Source organism: Tachysurus fulvidraco, chromosome 1 (assembly GCF_022655615.1).
Source record: "Tachysurus fulvidraco isolate hzauxx_2018 chromosome 1, HZAU_PFXX_2.0, whole genome shotgun sequence".
NCBI lineage: Eukaryota > Metazoa > Chordata > Actinopteri > Siluriformes > Bagridae > Tachysurus > Tachysurus fulvidraco.
In genome coordinates this window covers 7,296,709-7,321,203 of record NC_062518.1, presented here as the reverse complement: position 1 = coordinate 7,321,203, position 24,495 = coordinate 7,296,709, and the positions used below count along the sequence as shown (strand labels likewise).

The following is a 24,495-nucleotide window of genomic DNA, read 5'->3' as shown; positions in this document are numbered from 1 at the left end:
TGAAGATATTCATCATGGAAGAAGTGACAGAAGACAGATGTTGTAAAGGTCTCTATATAAATGCAGGGTTTTTTGTTTTTTTTCCATACAAATTATGTTAATATGACATTTGGATAAAATGCTGCCTGTATACAGCAGCATGATATTACAGTGAATTCATTATTGCTAATATGTCTATTTGTCCTTTCATAATGACCAACAATGTGTCACTGAATGATACACAGTTACATCTGGAATTGTTTTAAATGAAATTTGGTAAACAGGTCTGTTAGTCAGAGTATTCCCACTTACTGTGATATTACTAAAATAAATAAATCAATCACAGTCTACTCCTGTGAGTCATCCCAGCCCAGATGTGTACATCGTACCATTAATCCGAATGGATTTGGTTCTAATACTGAAAATATGCTGCTGAACAAGTCACTTAAGCCTTCTGGTTCTCTCTGGAACTGTCTACGTAAGCTCCTTTAGATCTTAATGTGAGCTCCATGACGTGATATGGGCTCCAGCTAATGGGAGTGTGTTTTGTTCTGAAATTAGCCTGTAACATTTATTTAAAGTGTCTGTACTGGAAAAAAAACAATAAGCCAGCCTTTATTTAGGATGTGTTTGGTCTCTCCACATTATTACTGGAGCACTTCAAAGACTCGAGCACGCCCAGGCAAGTTTTGAAAAGCTGCAAGACTTTGTTACAAGACTTTCCACTGTGAACAGAAACGAACTGAGACACTCGGGTCAACTGAAGAAGGGGGAACATTTGTGAATTAGAAAAAAAGACAAAAAAAACAAAACAAAAATAAGCAACAGAGAAACGCCTTTTATTTATTGAGCATGAAATGAGGAAATCCTTAATGCAATTACATTTGCCGCAAGCAGACGAATGTGCTTAGTCGTAGGGTTTTACACATCATAAGTCGAAAGAAGTACCAATTATTATCCACCCTATTACCAATCACAAAGCTCTTTATAAAGACCTAAAGTGTAAAATACAAACAAACAGAACTGAATACTGCTGTTGTGGTTGGATTTTCTTCATTATTAACCCCTGTGGTAAGGCATGGTGTCAGCAATAGCAGACAAGTGAGTCACTAAGACAAATACTGTAAGTCTGTTGATTAAAATAAATACAGCTATCTGTCGGTGTGTACAGTAAGTACAATTTGTGAAGTTCCTCAGAAGCATGTTTTAGATCAGTTTGGTGATCAGAATAATCATCTAGAATTGCTGCAGCTGATGCAGTGTATGATCAGGGTGTTTTCATGGATAGGGAATTAGATCATCAAGTCTTTCACTGTGGAATCTTCTCTCTCCATTTTCTATAATTTGAACTAAAGAAACTTCTCCAAATGTCCATTTTTCCTCCACTGCTCTTGGCTACATTTGCAGTTATAGTTTCAGTGCAATAAGAAACTGAACTCACTCTTTTACTTTGTACATCGTTGGCAAAATCTGGAAATTCTCTTTTTCAGAATCTGGAAGTGCTTTTCCCAATGTCTTCCATCTCACATCTCTTTGTAGGTTTAAATGTGCACATGTAGCATAGGGAGTCATTTTTACCTCAGTAGGAGAGCTGGAGTCAGTAAATGGTCCGCACTGGAACAGTTTTTGCATCAGTTTAAAGGTATTTGATGCATGCAAACCTAATGAACACACAAAATTAGTATTTTTTTTCTTTATTTCTTCTTATTTCTGTGACTGTTATTTATGTAGGTGAACTGCAATTTAAAAGCTGGGGATTTACTGTACAAACATATATATGAGGGGTTTTATATATTTATATATTCATACATTATATGTGTATAAACCTCATTACGGGATATTTGTGCATGAAAAATCTATCTAGATCCAACATCTTTTGAATGTTTGTTGTTTTTCTGTTTTGTTTTTTTAATTCTTTTGGCTTCTTTCCATTTTCTTTGTTATTTCATTTCAAGGTTTTTAAATGAAATAAAAAATTATGTTGACACCAGTCCGACTTGCTATCGTTACTCCAAAAACTTTACACTGCTACACTGCAATTTACACAGTACTTTATACAGTAGACAAAACTAGCCATGTAATAATTCCTGACAGAGGAAATCCGGGCACCAACAGAACGAGATATTATTTTTGTGGTCCATGTGAGTATCCAAAATTGTAGACTGATCTCTCCTTGCAAATGATGCTTGACAAGAGAGCTTCTCCTTACTCCCACATTTTTCCAGCCTTTATGTAATATGGGGATAAATGGAAAACCAGCTGTTGTGTTTAAAAAAAATATATATATATAAGGAGAGAGACAGCATGCTAAAAAATGAGGGAAATCTTTCTGTTCCTGCAGACTTTGGTCTTGATGGACAGCCAGAAGAGCTGCATGACTAGCAGACTGTGGATCATCTAATGTCTACTCTCCATAAAAACATGTTGTGCAAGCTTGCCTGAATGATTTTCATTCTAGCTGAACATCTTTGTACCATTATGTCACACCCCTCAAAGTTTTAATGTTTTTTTGCAAGAAAAGTATTGTTACGCTTGCACAAATGGACGTCTTAAACTAATTTCATTCTGTTTTTTTGAGTCATACAGCCAGAACACAGTGTATCTTTCCTTTCCTGGAGGCATCACTAAGATGGTGATGATTAACTAAGAGAATATTGTTTCTTCGGGTAAAGAGGAATGAGGAATAAGAAGTTGCTGTCTGTAGGTCCTGCTTGAACATTTTACCAAATGTGTTATGCCTTTCCTGGTAACATAGATCAGTGTCTAGATGTGAGTAGGATTAACATTGCAGATGGTGGTCATTCCTTTTACATTCCAGACCACTGGATGAGTTTCCAAAAAACCTCTGAATGAAAAATTGGCTCTCTTTTGCAGATAAATCCATAACAGCGCCATCATTCAAGAGGTATTTTTGCATTTTACTGTCTTGCAACATATTCAGAAACACGTTGTTTACAACACAAATATTAAATCAGCTATTAAATTGCTTTTAGAAGATATTCAGTCAGTTTGATAAGATCCAGAGTCACAAATTGCAGTTTTAGTATATAGTTGGTTGGAGCCAGATCAGTACTCAGACACCAGCATTCAACCTGATCTGAAGCCAAGATATGAATAAACCACCGCTTGATTTATGAAAAACAGCAATCAAACTTGGAACACTCTGTGTACATGTGATGAATTGTTTATGACTGAAGAAGAAGAAGAAAATGAAAAACACAAGTACAAAATAATACGAGTCTTCACGGGTCAGTGTGGATTGAAGTACCATTCTGTATATACTTTTTTGATGAAAGAAGGTTAATTCCTCTTTCATGGCAATACATGGTACAGAAACTCGTGATTATATTTTGTGATTGTTCAGTTTCATAGTTCTGTCAACTTTAATTCAACCAAGTGGCTGATTTGTCCAATTTTATGGTTTGCATTGCTTCAGTGTTTTGCCTCACTTCAGTTTTCTGTCATTGCTCTATAATCTGGTGTAGTGCACAGATTCCCTGGGGATTTGCATTACATCTGGTCACGGAGGGACTTCCTTAAAAACAGCCCTTTTGGCCGAAACAGGAAACTCAGCTTGAATAACTGTATAACTTTTTTCTAAAAGATGTTGTCATGCGTCGTCACTAGTAATTGATTTTTCATTCAGCCTTAGTCAACTCTATATAACTGGGTGTTTTACGAGTAGTCAAGCACTGCTGACGTTTTATAGAATACTGCCATGTAGTTTAATCACCAAATCTGTGTATGTTTTCAGATATTTATTTTCAAAAAGAAGGTTGCACGTTTAATTTGATTAATTTGTTTATATAGCAGAATCCTTCTAGGGGAAAAATAACAAATCTCCTAATGCTTTTATACAGTGTTGGATAGAAAAACTTGGATAAAATATTCAGTGCTGAGTTTTAAAAAGAGCCATGAAAGTGAAAAACGTGGCGTTTCTTGGCCTTTTAAAAAAATATTTCCAGCTGAAAGCAACCTTACTAATATACTCTTTGTTGCATAACATCTTTTATTGCTCACATTGTACTATTGTATTGGCGGACATGTAGTTGTATCCTTATCTAACCCAGATTCTTATTACTTCTGCTATTAATGTTTAACATATACAATTTTAAATATAATGGATGTGTACATGCTAAATTTATGCAAAAGTGCGTCAGTTTCTTTTGCAATATCATTTTATGCTATGCCTTTATTTAGGACTCATTATATATTCACATCTTAGGTAATAAGCAATTTAATTGGTTTTCTAATGCTAATCTTATTTTTATTTCAGTTTTACAATTTAAGACAACGACTTCTAAATCCTTTACCATTGGGAATGTATTAAATAAATATTTATACGTTTCTAAATTAATATATATTTATTTAATTATTAGTGCATTAATTGGTTGATATACAGCATAAAACTCGTAATACACTGTAATGTTAACCATCTTATTAGTTTGAATGTTATACTTAAGACCCTTTATTTTGACTCAAACCAAATCATTAGATTGCTATAGTCTGCTTACCCTTGATTAGTAAACTCTGCCCTCTGCTGTTTGAACTCTGAGAGAACAAGTAGTTGTTATTTTATAACTTGTTCATTCTTTGCCCCATTCATTAATCCCCACTTATCATATTTAAAGAAATTAAATAAAGAAAAGAAATAAAAAAAGATGAATTGTGTTAATCACTATTTCTTGCTGTTAAATATTTATACAGACACTGAGTTAATTATATATGTTTTTCTTTTTCTTTTTTAGTTATTATTCATATATTTAATTTGGTCCTTTATATTATACATATTATACATGATAATAGTGAAATATTAAATGATGTTCATAATAATATACATATTAATGGTTAAGGGATAATTAAAGGTTCTTAGATAACCACAACTATAAGAGTCTAGAGAGCCTAAGATCCTTTAAGGGTTCCTTTCTCTTCACTCATTTTCTAAGAGTGTATAATGAATCTGTACTCGATCCTACTGTACTGTACTTCATATTCCTGTTATATTAATCACATTATTGTTTTTCAAAACATATAACAAAAACAGTATATATTTAAAATATACACTAGTAAGACATACATGTCTTTTTATTACCTTTGTGATATAATTCACTTTTATATCTGAGATTAATATCAACCAACATGTTTTAGATCAGATAGATCAGTTGTATTCCTTTTGTCTCTTTAATACAAACCTTCTAGTTCAAGTAAGCACACGTTTCAAGCTCTAGAAAAGTCTTTCACTCTTGTTTCATTGTTTCTCTTCATTGTGTTTTTAGGTTGGATGTTTTTTCTGGGCTTGGTTCCTCACTGCCCTACCTTATCTTATGACGCACGCCACCATCATATGTGTACAAAATAACGCCTGTTGTTATAAGAAATACAGAATAGACAGGAGGGAAGAGGATCCTCCTGCTCCGGGTGCTGCCATGGAGACAGAGCACTGCTACAATACTTTAGAGACCTGTTCGGCAGGTGCTTCCTCCCACAGGGTAATTTTTTATTGGAGCATATGGCAAAATATCTCTGAACATGTTCTTCCAGTAGAACACGTATGTAAATGGAGTACAGGTGTATTAGTGACCTAAATAATAAGAGCTTTTGAATACTTCCTTGTGTCTCTTGGTATTAGCGTGACGTGTTACATGAGGTAGGGTTGATACTGAGGTGTGGCCACAAGGTACTGGTTCAAGTACATTCAGTCCCTGGATAACCTCAGGTGAGAGAGAAAGCTGACGTTCCTTTGCAGTTCATCGTCAGATCCTACACAAACCTACGGTTTTCTTGAACTGCCTCATTTTCACTAACTGACAAATGCAGGTAGGACAACATTCTTTATTACATACATGGATTCTGACTTTAAAAGTTAATATAAATAAAGAAATAGAACAAAGTAATGAACATGAATGTGGTGATAGACATCTTCAAAAATTAATAGAGTTCATCCAGTTATGACTTAGTGGTGATTTATTTGATAGAATGATGTAAAAAGGTTTAAAAACACTACATGGTAAATAAATTTGTGTGTTGTTTTTTGTTGTGTCTAGTATTGTTCTGAGAAGGCTTGAAAAAGCTAGAGCATACTATGTTTTTAATGTAACACAAATAGTAATGGTTTCGCAAAGGTCACATCACATCACGCAGATTTCCATGTATTCAAACTAGTTAAATTTTACCTTTCCATGCTTTCCATGAATACGTCCGCTTCTATTTGCATGAAAAACAACATTTAGTACTCTAAAAAAAACTCCAAAAGCTAAAATCATACATTTATTGTTTTAGTGTATCAAACTCCTCAAATCTTTAAGGTAATGTGAAACATTAAGTATATATTTAAATAAATGTCTTGGTTATTTAGAGATTGACAACTGTGTGCTTCACAACATGGCCGACTGACTGCTGACTAGAAACCAAGCTACAACTTTATCTGAGTCTAGAACCAGTTTGGTGACTTGGGTTATTGTCACTCCTTTTTATCCAGTTAACATCGCATACTGGAAATGCTTTATATGGCACAATGTGTACTAGGATAATTAGGTGATGAAATAATGAAGAATATTTACTTAATTTACTTAATTGGCCTCAAGAGATTTAAATGCTCATCTTGGGTGTGTTACTGAAGTAATGTAATGTGTGTAATTTAGATTTTGAAACAGACTTTAGATTTTATTATAATTGCTTTTTTGTTGTTGATTTTTTAAAAGTGTTTGACTTAAAAAAAAAACAATGAAGTTGGAAAAGAAGGAAAATCTGTTTGAAACATTTGCAAATGAAACTTAGCAAATGAAAACCTATAACATACTTTTTTGTTTCTTAACTCAGGGAAAGCATGCAAGCAAGATGCCTTCAGGTACCGCCTTTGTTTTACTGCTGACACTCCAGAGTCTTCAGCTGGTGTCCACTCAAACTGCTAATCCAGGGAATGAAGAAACGACTTCTTTACTATTCAGTGAGATACCTGATAATTGGAAAAGAGTAAATGATGAAGACAATGGGATTTCGTCAGGCTCCATGCCATTTAGTGGGGATGATGAATATCAAGCTTACAACAAGACTGACATTGCAGTAAAAGGACAATATGATGTTAACACGAATACAACCGCATCACCTCAGACTACAGTCAACGTCAACGATAACTCATCAAGCCTGCAAAATGACACGAGCAATCTTTTCACACTGAGCCCATCACTGGAACCTGCAACCACCAATGACAGCAATGTAAACCTCACAGAGACCAACACCACAACTCCAAGTCCTGGGAATTCTACCACTGCTATTACAGTTACAAATGCTACTTCTACTGCTGATTTTAATATCACTCAGCATTCAACATCAGAAGTCAGTGAGAACTTTACAACTACAAGTCCACCACAAGTTTCAAATTACACAAACTCCCCTAGTGAGAATGTAACAAATATGACCGTCTCTACAACCTCTACAAATATGACCGTCTCTACAACCTCTTCAAATATGACCGTCTCTACAACCTCTACAAATATGACCGTCTCTACAACCTCTACAAATATGACCGTCTCTACAATGACTACCATGCAGACCAGTGTATACACCACAGAAATGAACATAACTGGGGTATCGCTTGATATCAAAGGGAATATGGATAGAGGTAAGGACCTACAAAATGAGCTCAGAGCCTTCTTTAAATCCCAAGCATTACTTATGAGGGTGGTGTGTGCACAAAAGCCACAAGGTCACACCTCAGTAAGGGCTGAGTGCATTGAATCTGTTCCTGAAATCTACCATTGTTTTTTTCCCTCATTGATCCCTCAGTAGACACACACACACACACACACACACACACACACACACACACACACACACACACACACACACACACACACACACACACACACACACAATGTTCTGGTTTTGATTTTCCTTGTGCTGAATACAGAAATGATTCCTTCTTATTTGTAAATGAGAACAAGGCCCAAAAATTCTGGTTGTACCAAAAAATTGCCTCTATATTCAAACAACACCTCTCCTCATTTTCACCCTCAAGCTGCCCCACATTTTCAGTGTCTCATTTCAGTTATACAACTCCCACCGGCTCAGTGAGTAGGCTTCGGTTTCAGGGCTGGTTTGTCTCTTGTGCTGGGCCGAGCTCTCTGGTTTCTGACACCTAACCTTAAAGCACAATGAGTGCTGTGTTCCCTCATCAAGTCCCGAGAGGGGTTGTGCCCCCAGATCAGGAACTCACTAGTCTATGAATACCTAACCACTGAGCTAACTTTATTATACCTACTCAAAGATAGAATCAAGGTGTTTTCCAAAACCATCAATTACTGCAAAGGCCAAGTTTTAGAGAACATATAACATTGCTTCATTGAACAATGCAACATCTACTTACTCACGTATAATTATTTTGCAGGTCTGGCTGCAGATAATGAACAGCAAAGCAAAACTCAGGCATGGGGAGCCATTCTGGGTATTGGTGTTGCAGTGGCAATTGTTGCCATGGTGATCTTTATCATTGTGAAACGAAGGAACTACAGAGAATTCTCACACAGGAAACTGGAGGAAGATTCGCCACCTGAACCAGGTAACAACCAACTATACATCATGCTCACTCATTACGATCTTTGAAACAAATGGGTCCAGAATTTTAGCTTTAATTAAATATCTTATTATTAATATTAACACCCATACAGGCTAACCAACATAGTACACACTTTAATCTATATTTTATTAGAAGTAAATTCTACTCCAAGAACTTGTGTCCTTCAACCAGACAACAATCCAAAATGTAAGGCAAAATCAAGAGACGTGTCTCTTTTTCCAGACAATGGTTAAACAGTCTGGCCAAAAGAGTGTAGAACCAGAGAATAAACATTTCTACTGATATCGTTCTGGTTTTTAATCTAGTAATTTCTTATTAACTGTTTGACCTGATGCCTGTCAAACTAAACGCATTAAATACTGTGTACTGTTTGTTTAATTGCTTTGTCCTCTTTGCTTGGTCTTTACTGTCCAAAAGTTTGCTTTAAGCTTCATACCTGATTCAGATCATACCTTGTTGTAGTGATGATTACTGATATTTCTATATTCCTGTATAATTACTTATGTTGCACTTATTTTGTTTATTTCTTCTATTTACAGTTCTAAGGCTAGAGAACAGTGAGCCCCTGGATTTGAAATTTGATGGATTTGCATACTACAATCCTGGACTACAAGGAGACAACATTCAAATGACTAACTTTCCACAAGGATACACTAAGTAAAAAATATTCCATGCCAAAAAAGACTATTATCATGAATTGAATTTCTTCTGTATTTTGCTGATGTATGCAAAGGATCCTGATCAAGACAAAGAGAAGGAAATTGCCAAAAGAACTTTATCATAGATGAACTAAGGTCCAAAGCTTATAAGGTATTTTTTTTCTTCTTTTAGGCAGAGGTCAGGTAAATTGCTGGAAAGAACAAATCAACAAATGTTGAATTTATAGATTAGCTGTCTTACTTCATACATGGGGATGATGATGCACTGCCTTTATCCTATATAATAAAGATTAAAATAGTTGAAATTGAAGATAGAAATTGGTGAGGTATCCCTGCTTATACCACTATATGATGTATTATATGCAACTTTGTAATATTGTTATAATTAAAACTTATAAAACTAATATATATATAAATATATATATATATATATATATATATATATATATATATATATATATATATATATATATATATATATAAATATGAATAATGTTAAGATTTAAGGATTACACATGTCTGTATATATTATACATTTGTAAAAATCACCTCAAGAATCGAATAGGAAAGATTTCTATAATAAAAAATCAACAACAAAGTATTTTATTGCCGTCATTATTGTTTCTAGAGTCTAATAAATTGCAGCTCATGGGATGTTTTTGTAAATGTGGGTGACCTACATAAAAAAATATTTTATTTTTTTGTCACACCACAATGGCAATCTAGTAATGTAGGCTATTTTTAATTGCCATTGTACATTTACGGCATTTGGCAGACAACCTTATCCAGAGTGACATACATTTGTCTCATTTATACAGCTGAGCAATTGAGGGTTAAGAGCCCAGCTCAGGAGCCCAGGACAGCTCGGTGGCCCTGGTATTTGAACTCATGACTTTCTGATCAGTAGTCCAACACATTAACCACTAAACTACCATGTCCCTGTGCTATGCAATAATAAATGACTCATTAATAAACCTTAGCTAAACCCTTAAGGAAATCTAAACTGTTGAATCTACCGTAGAGTGCAATCAGTGTTCTGATTCATCACAAAAGTGATCAGTGGTGTTGAGGTTAGTGCAACTTAGAAAGGAATCTAAGATGGACAGAAAATGGATGGATGTGACATGTTCATTATGTGGATTTTCTACATGTATTCTAAATGATTTCTACATTTGTCACATCCATCCATTTTCTGTACAACCTTTCTTACTCAGTGCCACATAGTATTTGGGGAAATTGGAACATGGGGCACCATCACACACACACACACACACACACACACACACACACACACACACACACACACACACACACACACACACACACACACACACACACACACACACAAATACACACTGGGCAGTTTAGAGATTGTGTCAATGGACTGGGAAACCAGATAAACCCTTGAAGCACAGAAAGATGCAAACTCCATACACACAAGGTGGAGGTGGGAATCGAACCTCAAATTTCTTAAACACTAAACCACTGTGGGCCCCTGTATATATAATCACACGTTCAAATTGCCCGTATTTTCGGTTCTGTTCACATTAATAATTGTCTCGTTTGGCTCAGCTATAAAATCTGCCCGGCGCTACAGAGCCCCAAATACCAGCACAACCAGAACAGTTTTTTCCCCCAGGCAATATACCTCATGGTCAGTTAAATGTTCCCTCCATTAAGCAAGAACAATGTGCAATAAAATCACCTTACATTTATTTATCACTTCCATCCTACATCCCTGCATCCCATTCTATTCTATTCCATTCTATCATCTATAGCACAAATGTACATACAAATTATTATTACTATTATTTTTGCATATGTGTATTATATTTTGTATTGTCTGTGTGTTCTTGTTGTCTCTGTGTACTGGAAGCGTACTTGGCAATAAAGCTCTGTGATATTGATCCAGATTCTTTTTCTTGTGTATATTCTTCCTCCACATCGACAGGGGGCGATGTCTGTAATCCGAGGCCTGCTTTTATAACCTACTGAAGAAGCGAGTTGTTATTAGTTGTTGTTGATTATTCCGTGCGCGGGAATGAACTGAACTTCGGAAATGATTAAAACAGAAAGAATCTTACATTTAAAGAGCTCCCGGGGAAGAAAAGTTCGTGTTGTCCGAGAGCACTATCTGAGGGAACAGGTCCCGTGTGGAAGCGCGCTGTGTCAGGCACAATGTCCGAAAGGTGGAGTACAGATAACGGCTAACAGCTAACGACTAACAGGGCTGATGGGCAATACTGTAACACTAAGATTTGATAACAAACTTTATCTGCTATTGCACAGCCGTAAACGATACATATAACGTCTTCTTGTCTGTTTAAAAGCGGACATGTGCTATTTCTATAGTGAATGTTAAAATACATAGGTCTGTCTTTTATAATTTGAAATTTATTACTTTTATTTTTTCGTAGCATTTATTGTATGCCTTATTACCTTATGGATAAAAATAACTGTCTGTCTGTCTGTCTGTCTGTGCGACTGACTGACTGTGCGACTGACTGACTGACTGTCTGTGCGACTGACTGACTGTCTGTCTGTGCGACTGACTGACTGTCTGTCTGTGCGACTGACTGACTGTCTGTCTGTGCGACTGACTGACTGTCTGTCTGTGCGACTGACTGACTGTCTGTGCGACTGACTGACTGACTGTCTGTCTGTGCGACTGACTGACTGTCTGTCTGTGCGACTGACTGACTGTCTGTCTGTGCGACTGACTGACTGTCTGTCTGTGCGACTGACTGACTGACAGTCTGTCTGTGAGACTGACTGTCAGTCAGTCTGTCTGTCTGTGAGACTGACTGTCAGTCAGTCTGTCTGTCTGTGAGACTGACTGTCAGTCAGTCTGTCTGTCTGTGAGACTGACTGTCAGTCAGTCTGTCTGTCTGTGAGACTGACTGTCAGTCAGTCTGTCTGTCTGTGAGACTGACTGTCAGTCAGTCTGTCTGTCTGTGAGACTGACTGTCAGTCAGTCTGTCTGTCTGTGAGACTGACCGTCAGTCAGTCTGTCTGTCTGTGAGACTGACCGTCAGTCTGTCTGTCTGTGAGACTGACCGTCAGTCAGTCTGTCTGTGAGACTGACCGTCTGTCTGTCTGTGAGACTGACCGTCTGTCTGTCTGTGAGACTGACCGTCTGTCTGTCTGTGAGACTGACCGTCTGTCTGTCTGTGAGACTGACCGTCTGTCTGTCTGTGAGACTGACCGTCTGTCTGTCTGTGAGACTGACCGTCTGTCTGTCTGTGAGACTGACCGACTGACTGTCTGTCTGTGAGACTGACCGACTGTCTGTCTGTCTGTGAGACTGACCGACTGACTGTCTGTCTGTGAGACTGACCGACTGACTGTCTGTCTGTGAGACTGACCGACTGACTGTCTGTCTGTGAGACTGACCGACTGACTGTCTGTCTGTGAGACTGACTGTCAGTCAGTCTGTCTGTCTGTGAGACTGACTGTCAGTCAGTCTGTCTGTCTGTGAGACTGACCGTCTGTCTGTCTGTGAGACTGACCGTCTGTCTGTCTGTGAGACTGACCGACTGACTGTCTGTCTGTGAGACTGACCGACTGTCTGTCTGTCTGTGAGACTGACCGACTGACTGTCTGTCTGTGAGACTGACCGACTGACTGTCTGTCTGTGAGACTGACCGACTGACTGTCTGTCTGTGAGACTGACCGACTGACTGTCTGTCTGTGAGACTGACCGACTGACTGTCTGTCTGTGAGACTGACCGTCGGTCAGTCTGTCTGTGAGACTGACCGTCGGTCTGTCTGTCTGTGAGACTGACCGTCGGTCAGTCTGTCTGTGAGACTGACCGTCGGTCAGTCTGTCTGTGAGACTGACCGTCGGTCAGTCTGTCTGTGAGACTGACCGTCGGTCAGTCTGTCTGTGAGACTGACCGTCGGTCAGTCTGTCTGTGAGACTGACCGTCGGGCAGTCTGTCTGTGAGACTGACCGTCGGTCAGTCTGTCTGTGAGACTGACCGTCGGGCAGTCTGTCTGTGAGACTGACCGTCGGTCAGTCTGTCTGTGAGACTGACCGTCGGTCAGTCTGTCTGTGAGACTGACCGTCGGTCAGTCTGTCTGTGAGACTGACCGTCGGTCAGTCTGTCTGTGAGACTGACCGTCGGTCAGTCTGTCTGTGAGACTGACCGTCGGTCAGTCTGTCTGTGAGACTGACCGTCGGTCAGTCTGTCTGTGAGACTGACCGACTGACTGTCTGTCTGTGAGACTGACCGACTGACTGTCTGTCTGTGAGACTGACCGACTGACTGTCTGTCTGTGAGACTGACCGACTGACTGTCTGTCTGTGAGACTGACCGACTGACTGTCTGTCTGTGAGACTGACCGTCAGTCAGTCTGTCTGTGAGACTGACCGTCAGTCAGTCTGTCTGTGAGACTGACCGTCAGTCAGTCTGTCTGTCTGTCTGTCTGTGAGACTGACTGTCTGTCTGTAAGAATGACTGACTGTCTGTCTGTCTGTCTGTCTGTCTGTCTGTCTCTGTGAGACTGACTGTTTGCCTGTCTGTCTGTGAGACTGACTGTCTGTCTGTGAGACTGACTGTCTGTCTGTCTGTCTGTCTGTGAGACTGACTGTCTGTCTGTGTGAGATTGACTGACTGACTGTCTCTGTCTGTGAGACTGACTGTCTGTCTGTCTGTCTGTCTGTCTGTAAGAATGACTGTCTGTCTGTCTGTCTGTCTGTGAGACTGTCTGTCTGTCTGTCTGTCTGTAAGAATGACTGTCTGTCTGTGAGACTGACTGTCTGTCTGTCTGTAAGAATTACTGTCTGTCTGTCTGTCTGTCTGTCTGTAAGAATGACTGTCTGTCTGTGAGACTGACTGTCTGTCTGTCTGTAAGGATGACTGTCTGTCTGTCTGCCTGTCTGTAAGAATGTCTGTCTGTCTGTCTGTCTGTCTGTCTGTCTGTCTGTCTGTGAGACTGACTGTCTGTCTGTCTGTGAGACTGACCGTCGGTCAGTCTGTCTGTGAGACTGACCGTCGGTCAGTCTGTCTGTGAGACTGACCGTCGGTCAGTCTGTCTGTGAGACTGACCGTCGGTCAGTCTGTCTGTGAGACTGACCGTCGGTCAGTCTGTCTGTGAGACTGTCTGTCTGTGAGACTGACCGTCGGTCAGTCTGTCTGTGAGACTGACCGTCGGTCAGTCTGTCTGTGAGACTGACCGTCGGTCAGTCTGTCTGTGAGACTGACCGTCGGTCAGTCTGTCTGTGAGACTGACCGTCGGTCAGTCTGTCTGTCTGAGACTGTCTGTCTGTCTGTCTGAGACTGACTGTCTGTCTGTCTGTCTGAGACTGACTGTCTGTCTGTCTGTCTGAGACTGTCTGTCTGTCTGTCTGTCTGTCTGAGACTGTCTGTCTGTCTGTCTGTCTGAGACTGTCTGTCTGTCTGTCTGTCTGAGACTGACTGTCTGTCTGTCTGTCTGAGACTGACTGTCTGTCTGTCTGAGACTGACTGTCTGTCTGTCTGTCTGAGACTGACTGTCTGTCTGTCTGTCTGAGACTGACTGTCTGTCTGTCTGTCTGAGACTGACTGTCTGTCTGTCTGTCTGAGACTGACTGTCTGTCTGTCTGTCTGAGACTGACTGTCTGTCTGTCTGTCTGAGACTGACTGTCTGTCTGTCTGTCTGAGACTGACTGTCTGTCTGTCTGTCTGAGACTGACTGTCTGTCTGTCTGTCTGAGACTGTCTGTCTGTCTGTTTTTCTGAGACTGACTGTCTGTCTGTCTGTCTGAGACTGACTGTCTGTCTGTCTGTCTGAGACTGACTGTCTGTCTGTCTGTCTGAGACTGACTGTCTGTCTGTCTGTCTGAGACTGACTGTCTGTCTGTCTGTCTGAGACTGACTGTCTGTCTGTCTGTCTGAGACTGACTGTCTGTCTGTCTGTCTGAGACTGACTGTCTGTCTGTCTGTCTGAGACTGACTGTCTGTCTGTCTGTCTGAGACTGACTGTCTGTCTGTCTGTCTGAGACTGACTGTCTGTCTGTCTGTCTGAGACTGACTGTCTGTCTGTCTGAGACTGTCTGTCTGTCTGAGACTGACTGTCTGTCTGTCTGAGACTGACTGTCTGTCTGTCTGAGACTGACTGTCTGTCTGTCTGAGACCGAATGTCTGTCTGAGACCGACTGTCTGTCTGTCTGAGACCGTCTGTCTGTCTGAGACCGACTGTCTGTCTGTCTGAGACTGTCTGTCTGTCTGAGACTGACTGTCTGTCTGTCTGTCTGTCTGAGACTGACTGTCTGTCTGTCTGAGACCGACTGTCTGTCTGTCTGAGACTGACTGTCTGTCTGTCTGAGACTGTCTGTCTGTCTGAGACTGACTGTCTGTCTGTCTGTCTGTCTGAGACTGTCTGTCTGTCTGTCTGAGACTGACTGTCTGTCTGTCTGAGACTGACTGTCTGTCTGTCTGTCTGTCTGAGACTGACTGTCTGTCTGTCTGTCTGTCTGAGACTGACTGTGAGTCTGACTGTCTGTCTGTCTGTCTGAGACTGACTGTGACACTGTCTGTCTGTCTGTCTGAGACTGACTGTGAGACTGACTGTCTGTCTGTCTGAGACTGACTGTCTGTCTGTCTGTCTGTCTGAGACTGACTGTCTGTGAGACTGTCTGTGAGACTGTCTGTTTGTCTTCGAGGCTATCTTTGAGTACTGTTTAATTACAGAAATAATAATTTAAGGTCACTTGATAATGTGGGTTAATTCAATACAAAGTAAAAAAAATAATGAATAATTAAATCAGAATATACTCTATTAGGTTTATGGCATTAAAGCTGTAGTGTATTCCGAAATTCTGTGTCATATTTTGCCGCTTTCATTATTATTTGTGTGAAATATGCTTTTTCAATTTCAGGCATATCACTTATAATGCATGATCACTGTCTCTTGTTTGATTCAGTGTGCTTTCCCCTGTGTGTGTGTGTGTGTGTGTGTGTGTGTGTGTGTGTGTGTGTAGAAGAAAGCACATCTTCAAATTAGCCTCTTTATCCTGGTCAGGTCACGAGGCGGTAACACACGCTGGCTGGGATGTCAGTCTATCGCAGTGCTGCATGCACACACATTTAGATTTAGGGGCAGTTTATCATTTTTCTTTAACTGCCATGTTTGTGAGATGTAGGAGGATTGTATTGATATTTTACACAGTATTGATATTTTATATTACTTGTACTAAAGCTAAACACTGCCATTATTTATACAGGTGGCAAGCTGTTGTCCAGAGATGTGACTCATTATGTGGTGCCGGATGCTGGAGTGGTGAGAGACTTCCTGGAGGTTCTGGAGTTCAGGGAGTTTCGTGGGGTCGTGTTTACACAGACAGCATGCCAGGCTTTACAAAGCACACGTGGGCGCAGGTACATCACTAAACACTGTATGTGTTTGTACAAGTTTTAAATTGTATTCTCTCTTATATGTAGGTCACCCAATTACACGGTATGTTTCATTTGTACAGAAAAAGCATGTAGATGATTTTCTGCTGTCATCTGTTGTTGTACAGGCACTATAACAGGCTGCGTGGTCTTCTTAAGGACCCTCGGTATGACTGTGTTCTGTTTGCCAACGAGTTTCAGCAGTTTTCGTACTGTGCCCGGGAAAAAGGAGAAGCACAAGAGAAATGGCAAACACGGTAAGACGTGTTGTTGTGTTGTAAGCTTTTCTGATGACCTGTTCACTGATCTCAAGCTTTTGTGCTGGTTGCAGATGTGTGTATCATGCAGCAGTCTGGTATTATAACCATTTGGCTGGTCTGATGTCAGTTGTTATGATCACAGAAGACCAGGATGCCATTAAAGAATTTGGCAGCCAGAACAGTGGTGTTTATGTCATCTCAACTCAGGTTTGATGAATATATTTTAAAATGAACATATTTGTAAAATAATTTGAATTAGTAATTGACACTAATTCGTCTTGTCCATGTGCTGTTTTTTTTTTTTTTTCTTTCAGGAATATCTGCAAAGTTTCTGGCCAGACCTGCATGCAGCTCAAGAGCTCTATGCCTCCATTGCTCAGAGTCTACAAGAAAGAGAGAGTGAAGGCACAGAGAAGGAGTACACTGAGCATTTACCTGCAGAGGTTCTGGAGGCAGGGATTAAATCTGGCAGATACATTCAGGTGAGAACCTGTTGTCCCATTCAATGCTGCTTGCACAGAGTTAATGAAGGAAGAGGACTGTTTTGTTTTGTTGTTATAAATTTACCACTGATTCCGGTTCATCCCTCTCTTTCTGGTCTCAAGGGCATACTGAATGTGAACAAGCACCGATCACAGCATGAGGCCTTTGTCCGTTTGCAGGGCTCTGAAAGCAAGAATTCAGGTAGCTAAACCCAAGAACTTTGACCACTTTTAGCTGAACTTGGCAGGCTTATTATTTTCGTGCTTTGGCATGTGTCCCCAGAGCTTAACAGTGATGTTCTGATCAGTGGAATGAAGCATCGTAATCGGGCAATACACAGCGATGTGGTTGCTGTGGAATTGTTGCCACGTGGTGAGTGGAAGGGTTGGAGTACTGCTTTAACAGAGGGACGAGGAGAGGAGAAAGGGGAGGACAGTCAGAGTCAGCCTATGCCAACAGGTAATAACAGAAACCTGCACATCTAGTTGGTAGAATGACAAGCAATATTAAGTGGAAAACCTTCCGAACAACTAGTACTAATAACTTTTTCAGTAATGATTAGGGTTTCTCTCCTCAAACTTTTTCTTTTCTTCTTTAGGCAGAGTTGTAGGTATCATACAGAGAAACTGGAGGGACTATGTTGTAACGTTTCCTCCTCGAGAGGAGCTCCAATCTCAGTCCCGAAATTCCAAGAAGATTCTGGTCATTCCCTGGGACTGGCGGATCCCAAAGATACGGATCAGCACCCAGCAGGCTGAAGCACTACAGGCGAGTCTCTAATTTGTTGCTTTATTCAGATGAGAGTAGTTGGAATTTGGTTTGTAGTGTGAACAGAAGCAAAGATGGTAACGTGTGATACTAAGGCGATTGAATGTTTTGTTTAAAGGACCATAGGGTGATTGTGAGAGTGGACTCATGGGAGAGCACTTCACTCTACCCCAACGGTCACAGCGTGAGAGTCCTGGGCAAGGCCGGTGAGTTGGAGACTGAAATTCAGACCATACTTGTGGAGAACTGTATCCATGTGCCTCCATTCTCTGAAGCCCAGGTGAGCAGCACAAAGATTGTTAAAAGACTAAGTGATTTGATTGATTGATTATTGACTGATTATTTCTTTGGTTATTAGCAATATATGTACTGTTTTTAGTATAGACGCAGCAATGATTTTCCTATACTTGAGCATTCTCCTTAAGCTTTATTAGTTCATTATTTTTTATTTTAAATGATATCTTACATGTACCTGTATTGTTCCAGTTGCGAGAGATGCCTGTAAACTCGAAGGAGCAACCATGGCAGATGGACCAGACTGAGATGGACTCTCGGAAGGACCTGCGTGACACGCACCTGGTCTTCAGTATTGACCCACTGGGCTGTGAGGACGTGGATGACACGTTGTCAGTGCGAACCCTGCCTGGAGGAAAACGCCTGGAACTGGGGGTCCACATTGCAGATGTTACACACTTCGTGAAAGAGGGTTCGCTCACTGATTTGGAGGCTCGCTGCAGGTAAACGGATTATAAATTTGTGATAATTCTTACATCTCAAATAAAGTAATCTAGCTAATATCCCATAGCTGCCCCAAACCTATTTCTTGGGGGCTTTAGCTAAACATAGCATTCATTTGTATTGAACAGTGTGATGTCACTGGTTATGTTGAACTGGTTCTCTTCCTAAAAGGAAGCATAAATAAGTACATTTTTGATCAGATATTAGACCATTTTTAATTCCATGTTCCGTGTCCATTTAGAGCCACAACATATTACTTGGCTGACCGAAGGTATGACATGCTGCCGGCGGTGTTGAGTGCTGACCTGTGCTCACTGCTTGGGGGAGTGGACAGGTGAGTCAGACATTACACCTTCAGCATTAAGACATTTTTTTGGTCCATCAAGGAATGATGAATTTAGGCTCTGAGACTTTTGGACATGGGCTTGAAATTTAGGGGCGAACATCAAAGGAATTCTTTAATATTTCATTAATCTAATTTCCATTCACTACAACTATAAAAATGAAAGTTGTATTAATGTATTAAATTGCTATTTATTTATAGCAATCCTATAGAATAAATATCAGAGGCAGTGGTAGTCAGGATCTGTTCATTTAGATCTCAAGACTGGCAGAATCACTACTGTAAACAAAACCAACAAATTCAGGAATTATTAAAGTATATCCAGTTAATATATGGTGATTACTAAAGTATATTAAACCCTCTAATGTAATCCTATAGATATGCCATGAGTGTTATGTGGGAACTGGATGCTAAGTCTCTGGCAGTGTGTAGCGTGTGGTACGGCCGAACGCTCATCAGATCCTCTTACCAGCTGCATTATGAGCAGGCCCAGAGCCTGTTGTATGGAGAAGATGTGGAGGTGCCTGAGCTGGCCCATCTTGAGAGCTCTGTACAGGACAAGAAACTGGCTGAGCTCCTGCAGGCCCTGGAGCAGCTGACTCGTGTAGCCAGGCATCTGCGTTCACAGAGGGATAAAGGTGGTGCTTTGGAGCTGGAGGGTGTTGAAGTCAGGGCACAGCTAGATAAGGACAAAAACATTGCTGCTCTGGTGCCCAAGCAACCTCTGGAGGTGCATGAGACTGTGGCAGAGTGCATGATCTATGCCAATCACTGGGTGGCACTTAAGATCCAGGAATGTTTCCCGCACCAGGCGCTGCTGAGGCGTCATCCACCACCCAGACAGGAGTTCTTCAACCAGCTGATTGACAGTGCTAAATGTCATGGCTTTGTCATTGATACGAGGTAGAGAATTTATCATAACAAATTGCATAAAGCAACTAGAGAGTGTTATTAACATTCCTGCTGCATGTTTGTATTTAGGTCGAACAAGGCTCTGGCTGATTCTTTGGACCAGGCAGTGGATCCAAAGGACCCTCTGATAAATCGGCTGCTGAGGATGATGGCCACCCAGGCCATGTCTAATGCTGTGTACTTCTCTACTGGAGCCTGCCCTGAGGATCAGTACTATCACTACGGTACACCTCAAACATTCTCTTCTAGTATTTATGAACTGATAGTTGATGAAGTAAAGGTCAGGTTTCACCCACCTACTAAGGGAGTGGTCTACAATCTTTAGCACTCGCTGATATCTGAAGGTTAAATTGCAGTTGTAATTAGAACATTTAACAAACTTACTTCTTTCCATCACCGACTCACTCTGCGTCATCTGTTCAAACTATGTAATCTTTGTCACTTGTCTTGATGGAAAAGGGGTGGAGCTGAGCGGTCATGTACCAGAGCTGATTTCTACTTAATTCAATCTTGATCAATGAGTGTCAGTATTGCAAGTTTTTTAGGATATCTTTAAAATTTCTCTACGATTACTAAAGGCATGTAATATATTTTAAACAGAAAACCACAACTTAGGTATTGAAAAAAAGCTGCTACAAAAACAAGTATAATAATTTATAGTACAGAATAACAATTATTTGTGAATTACATATTTGTCTATTATATTTATTACTCAAAAGGTTTTGTGTGCAATAAATGTGTGTTACCATTTGAATGAAATGTATTACATGAACATAAAGCAAATGGCTTGTACAGGTAGGCATTTTAAATGTTTTAAAATAACTGAAAGCATAAAGTCTTTCATCTTTAAAAAAATGTCTTAGTTTTATTTTTGAAATGAAAAACACTCCTTGGCAGTGAATGTTTGGATCCCATGTTTGGATTCTATTGTAAATCAGTCCCTGTCCAGGAATGGAATCCATCTGTTGACATAAACTAAACACAGAGCGAAACATCTGATTCTCAATTGCTTTGTTTGTTTCCTACTGGCAGGTCTTGCTCTGGATCGGTACACCCATTTTACCTCTCCAATCAGGCGGTATGCTGACATCATAGTGCATCGTCTTCTCATGGCTGCTGTCCAATCAGAGAGAGAGGAGTGCAAGAACTTGGCTAGCAACAAGGAACTGGAGGAACTGGCTCATCATATCAACAATAAAAACAGAGTAAATATTTAGATAGAGAAATGTACTGTTTCAGATCCTTATATAAGTCCATATAAGTCCTTATATAATCACTTTTATTATCTTTTTTTCCTGTCTATTAAATAGGTAATATCCGGTGTGTCTAGCCGATTAACATATTAGCTAATTATTAGTTATAACACTGAGTGACAGCAGATTTCTTTGCATCCTGCAGGCAGCTCAGCATGTTCAGAAGCAGTCCACAGAGCTTTTCCAATGCCTCTACTTCCGTGATAAGGACCCTCTCACTGATGAGCGCTGCGTGGCTGACGCCATTATCTACTCCATCAGGGCCAATGGCGTGTTGGTCTTTTTACCACGGTAAGCTGCAGATCAACTTTCTGGAGAAACAAAAGTTTTGTTTAGTTTCTGGTGTTGTTGTTGGTCTTTCGGCCGCTCACTGTTCAGAGTCGCCACAGTGGATCGCGTTGTCCACATATTCAATTTGCTGCAGATTTTACTCTAGTTTCCCAATAAACCATCACAGAAACTTAGTATAATAGAAAGAAAGACACTTTTTACAATGTGCTCTCTATGTATGTGTGTGCTTGTAGGTATGGTTTGAGAGGTGCGGTGTACCTGAAGAATCGGGAGAATCAGGTGGTGAGTGTGGGGGAGGATGGTGTGTGTGTGTGGCAGGTGGGGACACTGCAGAGGTATTCAGACCGGATCAGCTCCTGCACCAGCACAGGGACAAACACCTTTTATCTATTCAACCATGTCACAGTGAGTACACACTCCTGTACCTCTAAATGTAAAACTGTATATGTAGAGTAATGCATTTCAATACTTTAATATACTATACATGTAAACATGTATGGAATTCTAGTCCTCATGAAGGCTTTTGATAATCCACAACCTTCTATTTTTTTCCTGTGCTCTTCAGGTGCGTATCTCTGTGGAAACTTCCCGTTGCCATTCTGACAACTTGCATCTGGAACTCCTTAGTAACAAGCCACATCAGACCGCCGCGGCCGAGTCCCGGCCGAGCGGCCGAGCCCAGTCTGAGCTGATTGAGGAGGTGGTGCGTAGGGAAGAGGCGTCTCTTCAGGCAGAAGTGGAGAAGACGAGGAAGCCAAGACTGAGCAAAGAGGAAAGGGAGTTCAGACAGAGTAAATGGCCGAATCTCTACTCTATCCTGCAGGAGATCAGTGAGCTTGCCCTGTTTGATACAGCTCTCTCTCAAATACAAAACACTGAAGTACCAACATGCTGAATCTCACTTAGGTTTACTGAGAAAATTAATTTTATTGCTTATATATTATGAAACATTATTTTTAATTATTCTAGTTTAGATTATGCGGTAGCACTGGAGCATTTTGGCCAAAGATTTAGATTGGCCCTTAATTGTTTAAATCTATTTTACTGATTTTAGTGTTGCACTGATTAACAAACTAACACTATGGTTTGGCTGTGGTGCTTTGTTCAGTATATATTTTAGTATATATTTTGTACACAAATGTATAACTTGTATATTTAGTTATTTTGAAATGTCTAATTGCTGTGTTTTTATTAAAATATTTTTGTAAGCATTTTTAAAGTGACCTGTTGTGTTAACTATAATTTTTTGACACAAAAATACATCTTATTTCAGTCTAGGACTTGTGAACAGCAATGTGCCTGTAGGGTTAAAAGAAGTCTCCCTACCTTGAGGACTGGGCTGGATAACAGAAGTGCTTACACGTGTAAAAAAACTAGGTGTTATTAATATGTAGCGCCATGTTAGATTTTGTAACTAAGTTAGAATCTAAGTTGTTGAGTAACAACTTTTAAAGTGTGTAGCTTTAAAGTGTTAACGCTACAATGTCCCTGATCCAATCTTGAACACGGTTAGTTTTGTTTTTTCTCCCCATGACCGTATGGGTTCCTCTCGGTTCTATGAGGTTCTCCATGGTGCCTTGTGATGTTCTGGTGTGTATTCCTACCTCACTCCCTGTGTTCCTGGGACAGACTACATCAGGGGTGTCCAGACTTATATGCATTGGGCCTGTGTGGATGCAGGTTTTCATCCAAGCACAATCACATGTGAGTCTATTGAAAGCCAAGATGAAATGCTTAAACACGATTCAGGTGTGGCTCCTTTTCTGAGTGGAATGTAAATCCGCACTAACGCCAGAAATTAATACAATACAGAAATCGTGCAACAACCAGCCTGCACGATGATGCGTTGGAAAGGCTTCGTGACCTTTGCTTGCTGCTAAGAAAAGACCTCTAGTGATACCGGGGACCAGGAAAGGGGACACCGAAAACGGTGCCCGAGGAAGCAGAAGCGCGGTAAGTGGACGGGCGTCTGTGCTAGGTTAAAATCAAACCCTAGCCGGCTCTCTCCAGACCACATCTCTGTTTTGCTAATTCCAGCATACAGACCACTCATCAGACGCTCTAAACTGGTTCTGAAGCAGGTGAAAACCTGGCCAGCAGTAGCCACCTCTGCTCTTCAGGACTACTTTGAATGCACTGACAGGAACAACTTCAGGGAGGCTGCAAACAATGGCGACACCATTAACTTGGAGGAGTACACAGCATCAGTGACCAGCTACATCTGGAAGTGCATTGATGACGCTCCAACCAGAAGCCATGGACGACTGCTAAAGTGTGTGCACTTTTGAGAGCAATTGAGAGCATTCTGAGCAGCTGCATCACTTTCTGTTTTGGGAACTGCACCATCTTTGATCGCATCGCTAGACCCTGCAGTGTGAGGACAGCTGAAAAGATCATTGGAGTCTCTCTTCCCACCATCACAGACATTTACAAAACACGCTGTATCTGCAAAGCCAACAGCATTGTGGATGATCCCACACACCCCTCACACTCACTCTTTACCCTGCTGCCATCTGGAAGCATTTGGGCCCTCACGACTAGACTGTGTAACAGTTTCTTTCCACAAGCCATCAAACTCCTTAATAACTGAACCGAACTGTACTGAGCACAACAAACACACGCACATCAACTGTATGGACTGCAAAGACCTACACCATATACACTCTTCCAATATACATCTATCAATCTGTTTACATGATGTTTTGCGCACTGATTTTGCTCTTTGCACATGCTGTCTCACATTTCAGTCGATTGCTGTTTTGCACAACACTTTACAATATCTCATGTAACTGCTGCTATAATACTAATGTGTTCATTCCAGTATTTCTGCACACGCAATATTGTTTGAACATTCGGTAT

General features: G+C 40.4%; 2 protein-coding genes across 3 annotated transcripts; both read left to right on the top strand.

Moving 5' to 3' along the window:
- Positions 1 to 5,615: 5,615 nt before the first annotated feature.
- On the top strand, positions 5,616 to 9,611 carry muc15 (mucin 15, cell surface associated). The gene is made up of 4 exons (XM_027136937.2): positions 5,616 to 5,796; positions 6,799 to 7,600; positions 8,366 to 8,536; positions 9,094 to 9,611. The coding sequence occupies exons 1-4, from the start codon at positions 5,791 to 5,793 to the stop codon at positions 9,213 to 9,215; spliced, it is 1,101 nt and encodes a 366-aa protein (XP_026992738.1). The 5' UTR covers positions 5,616 to 5,790; the 3' UTR covers positions 9,216 to 9,611.
- Positions 9,612 to 11,189: 1,578 nt separating this feature from the next.
- dis3l (DIS3 like exosome 3'-5' exoribonuclease) lies at positions 11,190 to 22,859 on the top strand. 2 transcript variants are annotated; one of them, XM_027137159.2, is made up of 17 exons: positions 11,190 to 11,402; positions 16,420 to 16,573; positions 16,717 to 16,845; positions 16,920 to 17,055; positions 17,163 to 17,330; positions 17,454 to 17,532; positions 17,614 to 17,790; positions 17,930 to 18,099; positions 18,218 to 18,379; positions 18,586 to 18,836; positions 19,079 to 19,171; positions 19,559 to 20,083; positions 20,162 to 20,316; positions 21,125 to 21,297; positions 21,491 to 21,636; positions 21,870 to 22,041; positions 22,202 to 22,859. In XM_027137159.2, exons 1-17 carry the CDS (start codon positions 11,273 to 11,275, stop codon positions 22,529 to 22,531), a joined length of 3,150 nt encoding a protein of 1,049 aa, XP_026992960.2. In that variant the 5' UTR covers positions 11,190 to 11,272; the 3' UTR covers positions 22,532 to 22,859. The 2 variants fall into 2 exon arrangements, with proteins under 2 accessions (XP_026992960.2, XP_047675459.1); XM_047819503.1 differs by lacking the exon at positions 11,190 to 11,402 and having other exon boundaries at positions 16,458 to 16,590.
- The last annotated feature ends 1,636 nt before the right edge of the window (positions 22,860 to 24,495 follow it).